Source organism: Ammospiza nelsoni, chromosome 24 (assembly GCF_027579445.1).
Source record: "Ammospiza nelsoni isolate bAmmNel1 chromosome 24, bAmmNel1.pri, whole genome shotgun sequence".
In the NCBI taxonomy this organism is placed as follows: domain Eukaryota; kingdom Metazoa; phylum Chordata; class Aves; order Passeriformes; family Passerellidae; genus Ammospiza; species Ammospiza nelsoni.
The window spans coordinates 6,572,287-6,586,361 of NC_080656.1; the positions used below are offsets into that span (position 1 = coordinate 6,572,287).

The 14,075-nt window shown below is 51.9% G+C and overlaps 2 protein-coding genes across 2 annotated transcripts; one reads left to right on the forward strand and one right to left on the reverse strand.

Moving 5' to 3' along the window:
* Positions 1–3,622: 3,622 nt before the first annotated feature.
* Positions 3,623–7,101, reverse strand: CRYAB (crystallin alpha B). Its single transcript, XM_059488274.1, has 3 exons — positions 6,751–7,101; positions 5,645–5,767; positions 3,623–3,952 (listed from the first exon to the last, which is right to left on the reverse strand). Exons 1-3 carry the CDS (start codon positions 6,946–6,948, stop codon positions 3,749–3,751), a joined length of 525 nt encoding a protein of 174 aa, XP_059344257.1. The 5' UTR covers positions 6,949–7,101; the 3' UTR covers positions 3,623–3,748.
* Positions 7,102–9,139: 2,038 nt separating this feature from the next.
* On the forward strand, positions 9,140–11,588 carry HSPB2 (heat shock protein family B (small) member 2). The gene is made up of 3 exons (XM_059488273.1): positions 9,140–9,233; positions 9,311–9,474; positions 10,707–11,588. The coding sequence occupies exons 2-3, from the start codon at positions 9,381–9,383 to the stop codon at positions 11,156–11,158; spliced, it is 546 nt and encodes a 181-aa protein (XP_059344256.1). The 5' UTR covers positions 9,140–9,233; positions 9,311–9,380; the 3' UTR covers positions 11,159–11,588.
* The last annotated feature ends 2,487 nt before the right edge of the window (positions 11,589–14,075 follow it).

Here is a 14,075-nt window from a genome sequence, read left to right on the forward strand (position 1 = left end):
CGCTCGCAGCCCCGCAGGCACCGGCGCTCGCTCATGACGTGCGGCCGCTCCGGGGGCGCTGCCGGAGCCGTTCCGGCCCCGCGGGCATCCCCGGCAGCCGCCGCCGCTGCCCCGAGCGCGCACAGTCCCCGTAAGGGAGCGGCACCGGGAGCGGCCCCGGGCATCGAGCGGGGAGCGCTCCCCGCCCGCCGCCGAGCAACAGGAAATGGGAGTTGTTCAAAACACCGGAAAACGGGATGAATCTGAATATCTGAATCTGAATCGCAGACTCGCAGGGTCACAGAATGGTTCGGGCTCCGAGGGGTATTAAAGCTGAGTTTATACTGGGACGCTTCTTAGCCCCGTCCTCAAACGCTTCCAGCATTTCTCTGGGCAGCCTGTGCCCGAGCCTCGCCACCCTCACAGCGTAAAATTTCTTGTTAATATCCAATCTAACCCTGCTCTCTGTCGGGTTGGAGCATTCCCCCTTGCTCTGTCACTCCAGCCCTTTGGGAATAGCCTCTCTCCACCTTTCCAGGGGGCTCCCATCAGGTACTGCAAGGCCACAATAAATTCACCCTGAAATCTTCTCCTTTCCAGGCTCAACAATCCCAATTCTCTCAGCCTTTCCTCATAACAGAGGAGTTCCAGCCCTATAATCAAATTTTGTACCAAAAATTACAGGTACAGGTAAAGATCAGTTCAAAGCCTCCTTGGAACTGACTTCTACCTGTACCTGTAATTTTTATTCTCTGACAATCTTTGTGCTGCTTCAGTTCCCAAAGGGGAGAAGCAGAGACAGAAAAAGTGAAAAGGAGCCATGGAAAGGTGCTGGAAGCATCATCAGGTGTCAGATAATTGCAGACATAATCCAGGTGTAATAAGAAGGTCCCTAATTCCTCAACAGGGTGACACAAGGTAAATTAATTACCCTGCCTCACATATGTGCATGGTGCCTTTGAGAAGGAAGGAAATGATGGTCTAGAATATCTGCAACAGCCAGGCTTGGGTGTCACCTGCTCCATTTGTGTGCCCACAGCTGCCCCACAGGGCAGGGACAGTGTTTCACACAGATAATGACAGAGGGAGGTTTGAAATGGGCCCAGCCCTCCTGCACAGACCCACTGCCACAATTTGTGAGCTCTGTGCTGGCTCCCTGTGGCCTTGAGAGAATCATTTTAAATATTTTAAATGATGTGCAGTGGCCTGGAGCGGTGTTGGGTACTGAGAAAATAGTTACCACCCAATGTTCCCGTTCCAGTAATTATAAAAAACCCCTCTAAACTTGTATTTAGCCATGCTAAATGTGAGTTTTCCTTTTCAGCACCCTCGCTGCTTTGGTAATCTGGAGCCTGCTCCAGATTACAGGGAAACATCAGAGAGGGAATTTCACTTGTGCAGAACTGGGACACTCTGCGGGATGTGAGGAGCTCCTGGATGATGTTTGTGCCTGGAGATGACAGAGGTGTTTTGTGTCCCTCTCCCCATGCTGGGCTGTGCTCCTGTGCCACCCCAGAACAGGAATTTCAGGTCACTCAGGGAGTGGTTCTGCATTTCAAGTATTCTTGTCTGGCTGACCTCATCCAGTTTATCCCCAGAGAGCTTTCACTCAAAATTCTCATTTCTGGTGCTGATTTGAGCCTGATTTGACAAAACCCCTGTGCTGTAAAACCCATTTCCCTCAATTGCACTTTCTCTAAATTCTTACTGTTTTACATTTGCTTCCTTTCAATTTTGATTCTTTTAGGATTTGAACAAAACCCTCCTTGATTTCCAGCTGGAACCTCTTTTGTGCAGCCCACTGCCCAGTGCTGCTGCACTCTGGGGCTGCAGGTGGAGAAGGACCCAGAAGGAAGCAGAAAAAGCAGAAGAAGCCCCCAGGAACCAGAGGTGCTGGGATTTCCTTCCAGCACCAAGAGCTGCCACACATGAAAGCCATGTGGGAAATGTTGTTCCTGCTTTTTCATCTGGGCTGTTTGTAACCTCTGTGTGTGTCTGGGGTTTGTTCTTGCGTGCAGAGGTTGTGCCTGGCCAGACAAGCCCAATTAACACCTGAGCTGAGAGCTAATTAAAACCAGCTAATGGGAAACGGCAGACCTTGGAAATGAGGGGGGATTTGGGGTGTTTGACAGTGACCCTGCATCACAGAGCGCTCATTTTCTTTTTCTCACCTACAGGATGTCCTCCCTGCTCAGCTGAGGGGAGCTGTGATCCCTGCTGACAGAACTTTTGTCTCAGCAGGTGGAAGGAACACAGAAAATAGGCCAGGCCATGACTGAGTCTGGTGATGTGTGCGACAGATCTGTCCTTTTTGAAGATGGATTTTAGAAATTCACTTCCAGCCATCCACACATCCCTTTCTACCCCTTTGAAGAGAGGTGCTGGGCAGATGAAGATGCCTGAAAAGGGCTTTAGTAGTGGTTTGTATCACTGAGCAATGCTAGCATAAATCAGATTATTGCTGTAGACATCAGATCCTGCTCAGTGTTTGAAGGGCACTATCAGCAGAGTTTCAAAGGGAGGTGATTTGCATCATCAGAAAAAGATGTTTTCCCTCTCTTTGGGTAGATGTGTGTTTACTGCAGCCCTGCAGTTTTCACCTGGAGCTGCTCTGAGCTGGCTGCAGCCCCTGGATGTTTCTCCATTGCATGAATCATTGGAGAGATTTGAGATACAGCTGTTATCAAACCCCCACACTTCAAATGGGTTTCAGTTGGCGTGGAGCTGTTTTACCAGTTTAATCTGCACGGGAGAAACTCTCCTGTTGCTTGTGAAACACTCTGAAATCCTCTGGCAGCATTGAAGGGAGAGAGAGCACAAGGGTGATGAGCAAAGTGCTTCTGAGAACCAGATAATCTGTCCTGGGCACGGACATATTTTCTGAAAAATCCTTTTGCTAGGTTTCTTCTCCTCAGAAACCAAATATAAACAATGATTATCTTCTACTGTGGAATGCAACAGGTGCATCTGTGATTGGTCTCATGTGGTTGTTTCTAATTAATGGCCAATCACAGTCAGCTGGCTCAGACAGAGAGCCCGAGCCACAAACCTTTATTATCATTCCTTTCTATTCCTTTCAAGTCTTCTGATGAAACCCTTTCTTTTATTCTTTTAGTATAGTTTTAATATATCTATATAGTATATATAGATATATATTTAATATATATAAAAATACATGTTTTAATATATATTTATATATATTTATCTAGTGTATTAGTATACTATATAGATAAATATATACTAAATCTATAATATATAAATATATAAGAAATATAATAAATATATATTTGTATAGTGTATATATAATATATATACACTAAATATACTATATATTTATATAGTATATTTAGTATATACATTTCTATTTATTTAGTATATTTAGTATATATATTTATTTAGTATATTTAGTATATATATTTTTAGTTGTTTTTTTTTCTTTTAATATAATATACTAAAGAATAAATGAATAAATCAGCCTTCTGAAACATGGAGTCAAGATCCTCATCTCTTCCCTCGTCTTGGCACCCTCAAACACCACCACAGCCTGCCACCCAAAAAAACGATGTCACCCCGCACCCTTTATCCACCTTTCTCCACCCAAACCCCGAAACAAACCAATGCAAGCTGCTTCTCCATGGTTTTATTCGTTAGTAAACTTACTCAGCATAAATAACAGCAGCAGCCGTTCAGCACAGCCGGCACGTGGCGGAGGGCAGCGCTCCGGGACGTCCCTGCAGGGGTGGCTTTGGGGACAGCGGCAGAGCAGGCCTCACTTCCTCTGGGCGCCCGCGATGGCGGGCTTGTCCTCGCGGGTGATGGGGATGCTGCGCTCGGGGACGTCGCTCTGCCGGCGGGGTGCACTCACGGTCAGCACCCCGTCCAGGGACAGCGAGGACGTGATGGTCAGGGGGTCCACGTCGTCCGGGATGCGGTACTTCCTGCTGAACTCCCGCGCGATGAACCCGTGCTCGTCCTGTGCGGGAGGGATGGGAGTTTGGACAAGAGTCACGCACGGGTGGGACCTGGCAGGAAGGTATTTGGATGGAGAATCTGAAGGAGGAATAGGGCTGGAAGCGAGTTTGGATGTAGAGATGGAAGCGAGTCTTGATATAGAAAGGAAAGCAAGCCTTGATATAGAAAGGAAAGCAAGCCTTGATATAGAAATGCAAGCAAGCCTTGATATAGAAATGCAAGCAAGCCTTGATATAGGAAGGAAAGCAAATTTCGATATAGAGGAAAAGAATTGCTGAGCCATTAATATAGTGCAATGTAATATAGTAATATAATATAGTGTAATATAATATACTATATTATATATTATATTATTATATAATATATTGTCACCCTGTTTTGTTAAGATTTTCTAAGCCTTCTGATGTTGACATTCTTGTAGTGAACTTTCTCACACGCTTTCTGTAAATAACTCATTGTTTTGCATTCCTTTATGGAGGAGGAGAGAGTCGATAAACTGTTGGCTTGACCAGTGTCACTGGAGAGGTGGCACTGTCACCCTCCAATCCGCTGTCACTCTTGTAAAACTATAAATGTTGGAGTCAGAAAATAAACTTCCCTTTTTTTCCTTCACCTTGAGAGCAGTAGCGAGCTTGTGTTCTTTCGTCTCCTATAGCGACAATATATAATATATAATGTATAGATATTATATTATATTATATTATATTATATTATATTATATTATATTATATTATATTATATTATATTGTGTAATTATATGTAATTGCTATAATATAGTAGTAATTATTATATTATTACTATTATAGTAATATAGTGTAATATAATATAGTATAATAATGTAATTTATTAGCCTTCTGATAAGATGGAGTCCTCACCATTTTCCCCTCCTTAGTCACTATACAGGTACCCAGAGTTTACAGGGGAAGGCTTTGTGCCCACCCTGTGCCATTCCCCTGGTTCCATCCCAGCCCCAGACACCCTCAGAGCCTGATCCCACTCCTTGGTTATCTTAGCCAAAACAGATTCCAGAAATGGTGTCAGGATTACAGGCCCCCAGTGCTGCATGTGCTGGTGACACGCTGTGCTCCTAGGGGTGACGATTCCAGGGACACAGCCGCTTTGGGGACAGGAAAACGCTGTCACACCCAGCTCTGGGCATGGCTTTGCGTTTCTGCCTGCCCAGTGCTCACACAGGCCTCCAGAGGCAGCAGGGAGAGGGATGGATGACAGCAGAACACAACTTTTAAGGGTTAGAAACTGATAGCTGGGCCTAGGAGAGGGCAATGCTCTGATTTTTTTATGTGGCTTGTTACTTAATTTTTAGCTTGTTAGTTAATTTTTAGATTGTTAGGTAATTTTAGATTGTTAGTTAATTTTTGATAATTAACGATTTTAGATTGCGAGTTACTTTTTAGCTCACTGGACACCTCCCTGCATTCCTGGCCTCTCCCCAGAAAGAGGGGAAGCCCAAAAATGCCCATTTCACAGATGATTTTCCAGTTCAGTTCACATCTCATGCAACATCAGCAATAAACCTCCACCCTCTTGCTGCCCTGTCTGGGATCAGCTTGGAGGGGATTGCTTGGAGCATCTTGATTTAAAATAATGACAAATGTTTGAGATGAGCAGGGGGTTGTTTTGCAGTCCCCAGGGGTGAGGGGGTTCTCTCAGGGTGGATTAAAGCTGGGGGTACCTGGCGCTCCTCGTGCTTGCCGTGGATCTCAATCATGTCCCCGAGCACCTTCACCTTCAGCTCCTCAGGGGAGAAATGCTTCACATCCAGGTTCACATAGAATTTGTCCTTATCCAGTCGCATCTACAAAAAGCAGGAGGTGATTTCAGAAAAGAGTGAAAGCAGGAGGTGATTTCAGAAAAGAGCAAAACAAGAAGGTGACTTCAGAAAAGAGCTAAAGCAAGGAAATTACTTCAGAAAAGAGCAGCTCAGGGTTTCAGCTTAAAAAGCAATGCAGCAGGCCAAGACTCAGGCTGGTCTCTACACACACTCTGACCTTTATTTTGGGACCTGATGTGAGTGCTCTGTCCCTTGCTGGCCTTGTGCTAATGCCCATCCCTGCAGCACCTGAGATTCTCCACCTGAATTGGTTAAAACTGACTCTGGATTTAAAGCTGAACTCTTTATTATGGCTGCTCCACTGGGCAGCCAGACCCAGGGCACTAAATCAAGAGGGGCATTATGCAAGGATTAAAATAATACTTTCACTCCTTCTGCTTGGAATAGCTCCTCAATCTCCTTGTGAATAACAGAGTTGACTTGCAGGACAGGCAAAAGCCTCTTGGCTCAGCCCTTGGAGGGAGGAGGCGTCTGCTCCATGATCCTCTGGGTCCTGGATCTTGTTAAAATTCTGTTTTTCTGGGCAGTGGTTGTTTGAAAAAGGCCCCTTTTCCCTCAGCAGTGCTTGGCATAAGGACCCCACTGCCCCTGTGCCCTTCCCTTCTCAGGTGGGAGTGGGATCGAAAGTTTGGTGCAGCAGACTGGGAAATGGGGGAAATTAGAGAAATTAGGGAAATTAGAGACATTGGGGAAATTAGGGAAATTAGAGAAATTAGGGAAATTTGGTTTCCTCCTTTCCTCTGCCTGCTCCTAGGGTGACCTGCCATGCCTGCTGAGCTCTGTCCCCATCACTATGGCCACACTTGCTCCATCCCAAACAGTGCAGAGGCAGCACCTTTCCCCCCAGCCTTTTTCCTAATAAACCCCACCTAGGAGCATCCTCCACGCTCCCAGCTCTCCTGGGCCCCTGGCAGAGCCCAAAAGGAGCCCCAAGAAGCAAAGATTACCTCGGAGAGTCCTGTCTCTAGCCAACTGGGCATCCGAAGGATGGGGGATCTCATCAGGAAGGGGCTGAAGCTGGGGGAAACGGGGAGCAGCTCCGACTCGGGCAGGTGCTCCCCGAAAATCTGGTCAAAGATGCGGCTGGGTGCCAACCAGGAGAAGAAAGGTCTGCGGATCAGGGGGTTGTGGATGGTGATATCCATTGGAGAGCGCTGGAGGAGCCTGGCAAACAACTGTGCTGCCGTGCTGGGAGCGGGGACAGCTTTATAGGCGTGCAGCTGGCCTGGCCTTCCACCCCCCCGAGGCCTCTTGAACAGTGGTGTCAGGGATTTTATTGTCCCACTCCTGGGCTGGGCCCTTCGGCGGTGCCCAGCCGCTGTCTGAGGGATTTGAGCGCGCTGCTGAGGAGGAGGAGGAGGGGGCAGGGGACGGGAGGAAGAGGAGCCCAATGGGGCGGCAAGGAGCTGGAGTGGCCGTGCCCGCCCTGCTGCCCACGTGCTGTTTACCCACAGCGCTGGGCAGGCTTGGCCCCTGGTCCAGCTGCCCGGGATGCCAGCGGGATCAATGCAGCTCCTATCTTTGGATGGCAGGAGCAGCACAAGGGGCCCTTGTTTGTTCCCAGGAGCTCAGCATCCCCCAGCAGGGCTCAGCCTGGCCCAGCAGCAAAGGGAGCCCCAAAGTCAGGGCGAGGGAAGGTGCCAGGAGGGCTCTGCTGGGTGAGAGTGAGGCATTCCTGTAGTTAAATTTTGTAACAATGGTTTTTCAGGCCATAGATCTCGGAGAGAGGCCGAGTAGGAATTTGTGATAGGATTTGTTTTATTTTTAGGGTTGTGTTTTGTTTTGGGGGGGTTGGCATCCAACCCCTCCCCTTGTTACGGGGTGTTGGGGTTGGTTGTAGCGGCTGTTGCAGGGTGTGGTGTGAATAAAGGAGGGATCTCTCCACCAACACCTCTGGTCTTTTGCTTGATCTTTTTCTCACATTTTTCTGGAGGGAAGAGCCCCAGGCTGTGACCTCAGAGAGAACCTGGGCATGGCCAAGGCCTCCAGGGTGCTGCAGAACACCCCTGCCCCTGCACTCACCTGCTTTCCTGCAGCTCTCCCCCCAACAATTCACACATTTGCTTTAATTCCCGCCTCACCCATGAACCCATATCTCAGGAATGGGTTCAGCCTAGCTTCTGTTGAAGGGCAAGAGCTTCTCTGCCTGTGAGAGCTCACAATTTAAACACAATTTCTGGCTCAGAAGTGCTGCCAGCTCTGCCAGCCCTTTGCCAAAGGCTCTGAGCCTCTTCCCCTCGGCTTGCTTGCAAGAATAGGAGCAGGATTTGCTCTGTGCAGCAGCCTGGGCCATAAATACCCTCTCCAAGTCCCCATTACATCAGCAGCACTGCACCTGCTCTCCCACACTGCAGGGCTGAAGGCAATCTCTGGTTTCGGGCTGTGCAGAGCTCAGCACCAGCAGCCCACCAGCCCTGCCCAGTAAAGCTGGACTTAGGCAGGTTCAGAGCCTGGCTTAGCTGGTGGGGGCTGGCACCAGCATTTCTCCGTGGCATTGTGCCAAAGCCTGGCCAAGGGAAGAGCCTGGGCAGCCAGCAAGGCTCAGGATGGGGAGGGGACAGCAGTGGGACCCTGCTGCACTCCTGCAGCCCTTCCCTGCCAAATGAGCAGGAGATTTGAGCTCAGCTCCTGGGACAATCAGGCTCCTCATGTAGGGAACAGGAGGGGTTTGAGCCCCAAGCTCACAGTGGGCACTGGGTGTGGGCAGTGGCTTCATCACATGAGCTGAACAATCTCATCCATCTTTTGGAAAGAATCGCTGCCTTTAGCCCACGTTTACTTCCACACTTTGTGGCTCCCCACTCCCTCAAAGCCTCATCCCTGAGGAGCCAGGAGGACCTCCAGAAGATGAAGAGCTCATTCCTCCTGCTCTGCAGCTGTGGCTGGTACTAGCAAAGCCCATCATTCTCCTATGAGTGCTGTCCAACCATGTGGCTGCCAGAGATAAGCAGATTCCTTTTGGATCTGATGGAATCTTTTGGAAAACAGCACCTTACAAACCACTCCGTGTGTCTCAGCCACCCACAGGGCCACCAATTCCAGTTCAGGGACACCCTGAGCTGCCCCAACGAGCCCTTGCTTTGGAGCAGCAGCACCTGGGGTCTGTCCTGCCCCTGAATCTGGGCTGCCCACCCACCCCCTGCTCCAGGAGGGACCCTCAGAGGGTCCCCAAGGTGTCCCCTGCCCTCCCTGCAGGAATGCAGCAAGAAGCTGCCCTGGCCCGGCGTCCTGGGGCCTGTGTGGGGCTATTTTGGTCCATCTTTTTTATCACTCACTCACTCACTCACTCACTCACTCCCTCCTCCCTTTGGAATCCACCCAGCTGGAGCCTTGCAGCCTGCAGCCCTCGCTCAGAGAGGCAGCGAGGGCTGGGGAGGCAGGAAGGAAAAAAGGAAAGAAGGGAAGAAGGAAGGAAAGAAGGAAGGAAAGGAGGAAGGAAAAAGGAAGGAAAAAGGAAGGAAAAAGGAAGGAAAAAGGAAGGAAAAAGGAAGGAAAAAGGAAGGAAAAAGGAAGGAAAAAGGAAGGAAAAAGGAAGGAAAAAGGAAGGAAAAAGGAAGGTATCTGTGCTGGACACGCCATGGCCACCCGCTCCGTGCCCCACGCCTACCCCATGAGCTCTGAGTATGAATTTGCCAACCCCAGCAAGATCTATGACCAGAACTTTGGAGAAGGTAAGGAAGGGAGTGGGATCCTCCCCTCTCTTTGCACCTTTCTCCCCTCTGCTGCTGCAGGGCTGGGGGATTCCCTCTGGGCAGCTCGAGCTCCAGAGGGGGAAGCTGGAGCTGAGGAATTTTGAGAGGAGGAATCTGGATCAGATCAGGGGGGAACAGCCAGGGAAAAAACAGGGAATAGCCAGGGAAAAAAAACAGGGAAAAACCAGGGAATAGCCAGGGAAAAACGGGGAAAAAATAGGGAATAACCAGGGAATAACCAGGGAATATCCAGGGAATATCCAGGGAATATCCAGAGAATGGCCAGGGAACAACCAGGCAATAACCTGGGGATAGCCAGGAAATAGCCAGGGAAGGACCAGGGAAAAAACAGGGAATAGCCAAGGAATAGTGAGGGAATAGCCAGGGAAAAACAGGGGAAAAGCAGGGAATATTTAGGGAATAGATAGAAAATATCCAGGGAAAAACCAGGGAATAGTGAGGGAATAGCCAGGGAAAAAACAGGGAAAAAAAACAGGGAATAGCCAGGGAAAAAACAGGGAAAAAAAACAGGGAATAGCCAGGGAAAAAACAGGGAATGACCAGGGAATAGCCAGGGTCTGTCTCTTCATGTCCACTTCCCCATCCATGCCCGGTGCTGCCCGTCCCTCCCTCCCTGATGCCAGCCATGCTCTGGCATTCGTGCACATGCTGTGAAAACATGGAGCTAAAGCGCCCAGGGGAGGGGGGGGAAAGATTTTCCAGCCAGGGGGATGTGGAGAAAAGCTGAGCTGGGGCGTTCAGCACAAAGCTGGGCAGTGCTGGCCAGGGGGAAGGAATGTGGGCAGCAGCAGAACCATTCAGCACCGGCACAACAGCGTGAAAAGGCAAAAAGCTCCAAGGAAAGCCCTGTGGACAATGGCACACAAAAGGCCTTTAGTCCTTCACCATCAGCACTTTCCATGCCCATCCCTGGCCGTGGGCTCTGCTCTGCTGAGCTCCCAGAGCACCCAGCGGGCCCTCCCAGTGCACCCAACATGAGAAGCTGGATGCCAGCCCCAACCTGGGCAGCGCATGGCACGCAGCAGCTGGCAGGGACGCGGCTCTGGGTGGGTTTTAGGGGCACAAAGGTGGGAACTGCAGCAGACTCCACCCCTGCTTGGGGATGGGACGAAGCCAAGGTGTCCCCCAGGTCCCACTCTGCTCCTGCCCGCTGCTCCAGCCCCACACTCCCCACGGGCTCTCCTCTGCAGGTGTTTCCCCTTCGGAGATTTTAGCCCCTGCCCTGTACCACGGCTACTACATCCGGCCCCGCATCAACAAGCAGCTGGAGAGGGGCACCTCGGAGGTGTGCCTGAACCAGCACAAGTTCCAGGTGTTCCTGGACGTCTGCCAGTTCCTGCCCGACGAGCTGAGCGTCCGCACCGTGGACAACCTGCTGGAGGTGGCGGGGCAGCACCCGCAGAGGGCCGACCGCCACGGCTTCGTCGCCAGGGAGTTCACCAGGACCTACATCCTGCCCCTGGACGTGGACCCGCTGCTGGTCAGGGCCAGCCTGTCCCATGATGGCATCCTGAGCATCGTGGCTCCCCGCACGGGCAGGGAGGTGAAGGCCAGGGTCAACGAGGTGGAGATAACCCGGCAGGAGCAGCCCCTGGGGAAGGAGGAACGGGCCGAGGAGGGAAAGGAGAAGGACAAGTCCTAAAGGCTGCAGATTTGGGAAGGTGGGGGGATAGGGATGGGGAATGTGCAGTGCCAGAGCCCTGTTTGTCACCATCGGTGCTTGGCAGCCACACTGATGGCTGGCAACAAAAGGGACTTGGAACTGGAAATAAGTGGGGCTGAAGTGTGAGTGTGAGTGTGAGTGTGAGTGTGAGTGTGAGTGTAATGCAAGTTGTTTTCTAGGTCAGGTGAGCGTGCAGGGAGCTCTGCCCTCACCCAGGGTCACTCCTGCCCTTAGCTGTGAGGCTGTGACTCAATGGACTGAGCTCCAGCCCAGAAGGGCACTGGGGAGGGACAAAAGGGGATCCCAGTGCCTGGATTCTGAGATTCCTGCCTGTGCAAGGCGGGTGTTGGTCTGTCAAAGTGCCTGCAGCAACCAGGAGGAGAGAGGAATAAATCTGCCTCTGCTCTTCTCTTGTTTGCCTTGGATTGTGTTGCTCCTGTGCAGCAGGACGGATGGGCAGTGGCACCCACCTCTGGAAGTGGCACCAGTGGGGACATGGAGGGGCTGTGGCCGCCCCTGTGCCTCACCCGAGCCCAGAGTGAGGTGACCTCCAGGACACAAAGGTGAGGAGGAGTGATGAGCCCTTGGAAGGTCCCTGAGCACCTCCAGAGCTGCAGCTGGAGTCAGCCCAATTAACGGGGCACAAATTAATGCCCAGCACAGCCTGTGCCAGCTCAGCCCTTTGCTTATGGGGCATCCTGCCCACCCAGCCCTTTTGGGGGTGCTGAACCCAAAACACCCAAGGGAGAGGCTCTGCTCAGCCCCCAAATGCCTGGCTGGGGAGGCAGGGAGGGGCTGCAATGGCCCCTTTGGCAGCCACTGTGAGCAATGTCCCCGTGATGGGGACAGGGATCGTGTGTGAGCTGCTGGCAGCTGCTGCCCCGGGGCTCAGCAGGTGACACTTGCCACCCTTGTGTCATCAGGGCCAGCCAGGCACACAGAATGCTGTGTCAGCGCCTAAATTTGGGGGTGCCTGGCATGCCTGAGTGCAGCTCTCCCAACAGAGAGGAGGGGAGGCTCCAAAATCCTGGGGGATGTGAATTCCCCCTCTCCCAGTGGCTGTGCCCACCCCACTCTGGGGCAGGAATGCCAGGGGCAAGAATGCCCAGGGGCAGCAATGCCAGGGACAGCAATGCCCAGGGTAGGAATGCCCAGGGGCAGCAATGCCAGGGACAGCAATGCCCCCTCAGGCCCCCAGCACATCCCCTGGGACTGCAGCACGGATATCAGGCTGATTTTTGTCCCCTGCCAGGCCAAGAGCAGGGCGCTGCCCAGCTATTTTCAGCTCCCTTCTGCTCCCCAGGGCGCTGCCAGCCCTGGGATCAGTCAGATGAGGAGCAGCCCTGCCAGGCTCAGGGGGCACAGAGAGGGCACTGAGTGCAGAGCAGGTGCCAACAGTGCCCGACCTCCTGTCCTGAGCCCTGAGGTAAAAGCAGATAAAGTGTCAAAATAAAAAATCACCTCAGGGCGCTTGTGCCAGTGTCACAGCAGTGTCACCGTGCAGGACAGGGCTGGCAGTGCCCGGTGTCACTGGGCAGGACAGGGCTGGCAGTGCCCGGTGTCACAGCAGTGTCACTGTACAGGACAGGGCTGGCAGTGCCCGGTGTCACAGCAGTGTCACTGTACAGGACAGGGTCTCACAGCAGTGTCACCGTGCAGGACAGGGCTGGAGTGCCTGGTGTCACTGTGCAGGACAGGGCTGGCAATGCCCGGTCTCACAGCGGTGTCACTGTGCAGGACAGGGCTGGCAATGCCCGGTGTCACAGGGTGTCACAGCCCCGTCACCATGCAGGACACGGCTGGCAGTGCCCGGTCTCACAGCAGTGTCACTGTGCAGGACAGGGCTGGCAATGCCCGGTCTCACAGCAGTGTCACCGTGCAGCACAGGGCTGGCAGTGCCCGGTGTCACCGTACAGGACAGGGTGTCACAGCCCCGTCACCGTGCAGCACAGGGCTGGCAGTGCCCCGGGCTGTCCCCGCAGACACTGCAGACACGGAATGTGGGGTGGCAGCCAAGAGCTGCCGGCCCCGCCAGTGTTTGTGATGCTTTTCTGTTTCTCTGGTGGAGCTCGAAGCGGCAGCCGCAGTGTTTGTGGCAGCGGCTGGTGGGAACGGGCTCCCAGCCGCTTCTCTTTGCTCCTTCCCCACAAAGCAACAAAGGCCGAGTTATGCCGGGAATAACAACAGACGCTGGCTCATTAAAACAACAGCGTCTGTGGCAAGGCACAGACACAGAGTCTGCACTTCCCAGGCAGGGACGGGCTCCTGGGGACACCTGGGCTCTGCAGAACGCCGAGTCCCACCGTCTGCACACACCCGGCCCTGAATTCCGCGGTGTTTCTCCAGCCCGAGCAGTGTCAGAGCAAGGCTGCTCGCCCAGAGCCAGCTGTGACCCTTCCAAAGCAGAATCCTTCTCCTTCTGCCCCTCCTGGGCAGCTGCAGGCTTTGCTGTGTGTCACTGTAGGACACAACACGAGCAGCACACTGCTGCTCTCAAGGTGAAGAAAAAAGGAAGTTTATTCTCTGACTCCAACATTTATAGTTTTCTAAAAGTGACAGTGGATTGGAGGGTGGCTTTTGGCAGCACGAGCCCGAAAAAGGCCCCACATTAACAGAGGATTAACCCTTAAAAGCAACAGCCTGTTGGATATTCATGCAGCTCATCCATGATGCATAAATTCCATTCAAACACAGGATTCTGGCTGGGCAGTGTCAGCTTCTGCCTCTAGATCCTGACAGTGCCTTCGAGGTGGGAAGAAGTTCATTTCTTCTGATAAGAGAAAAATAAATTCTTTTCCTCTGAAAGATTCAGGTGTCCTGTGGCTGCTATCTCGCTGCCAGTCCTTTCTTTAAAAAAGTATCCTACATAACATAATTTCTATTTTAACAATTTTTA

Coding starts and splice junctions, on each gene's coding strand:
- CRYAB (XM_059488274.1), bottom strand. CDS start 6,948: ATGGATATCACCATCCACAACCCCCTGATCCGCAGACCTTTCTTCTCC. Junction 5,768..6,750: donor TAGAGACAGGACTCTCCGAG/GTAATCTTTGCT, acceptor TGCTTTTTGTAG/ATGCGACTGGATAAGGACAA. Junction 3,953..5,644: donor GCAAGCACGAGGAGCGCCAG/GTACCCCCAGCT, acceptor CCTCCCGCACAG/GACGAGCACGGGTTCATCGC.
- HSPB2 (XM_059488273.1), top strand. CDS start 9,381: ATGGCCACCCGCTCCGTGCCCCACGCCTACCCCATGAGCTCTGAGTAT. Junction 9,475..10,706: donor TGACCAGAACTTTGGAGAAG/GTAAGGAAGGGA, acceptor TCTCCTCTGCAG/GTGTTTCCCCTTCGGAGATT.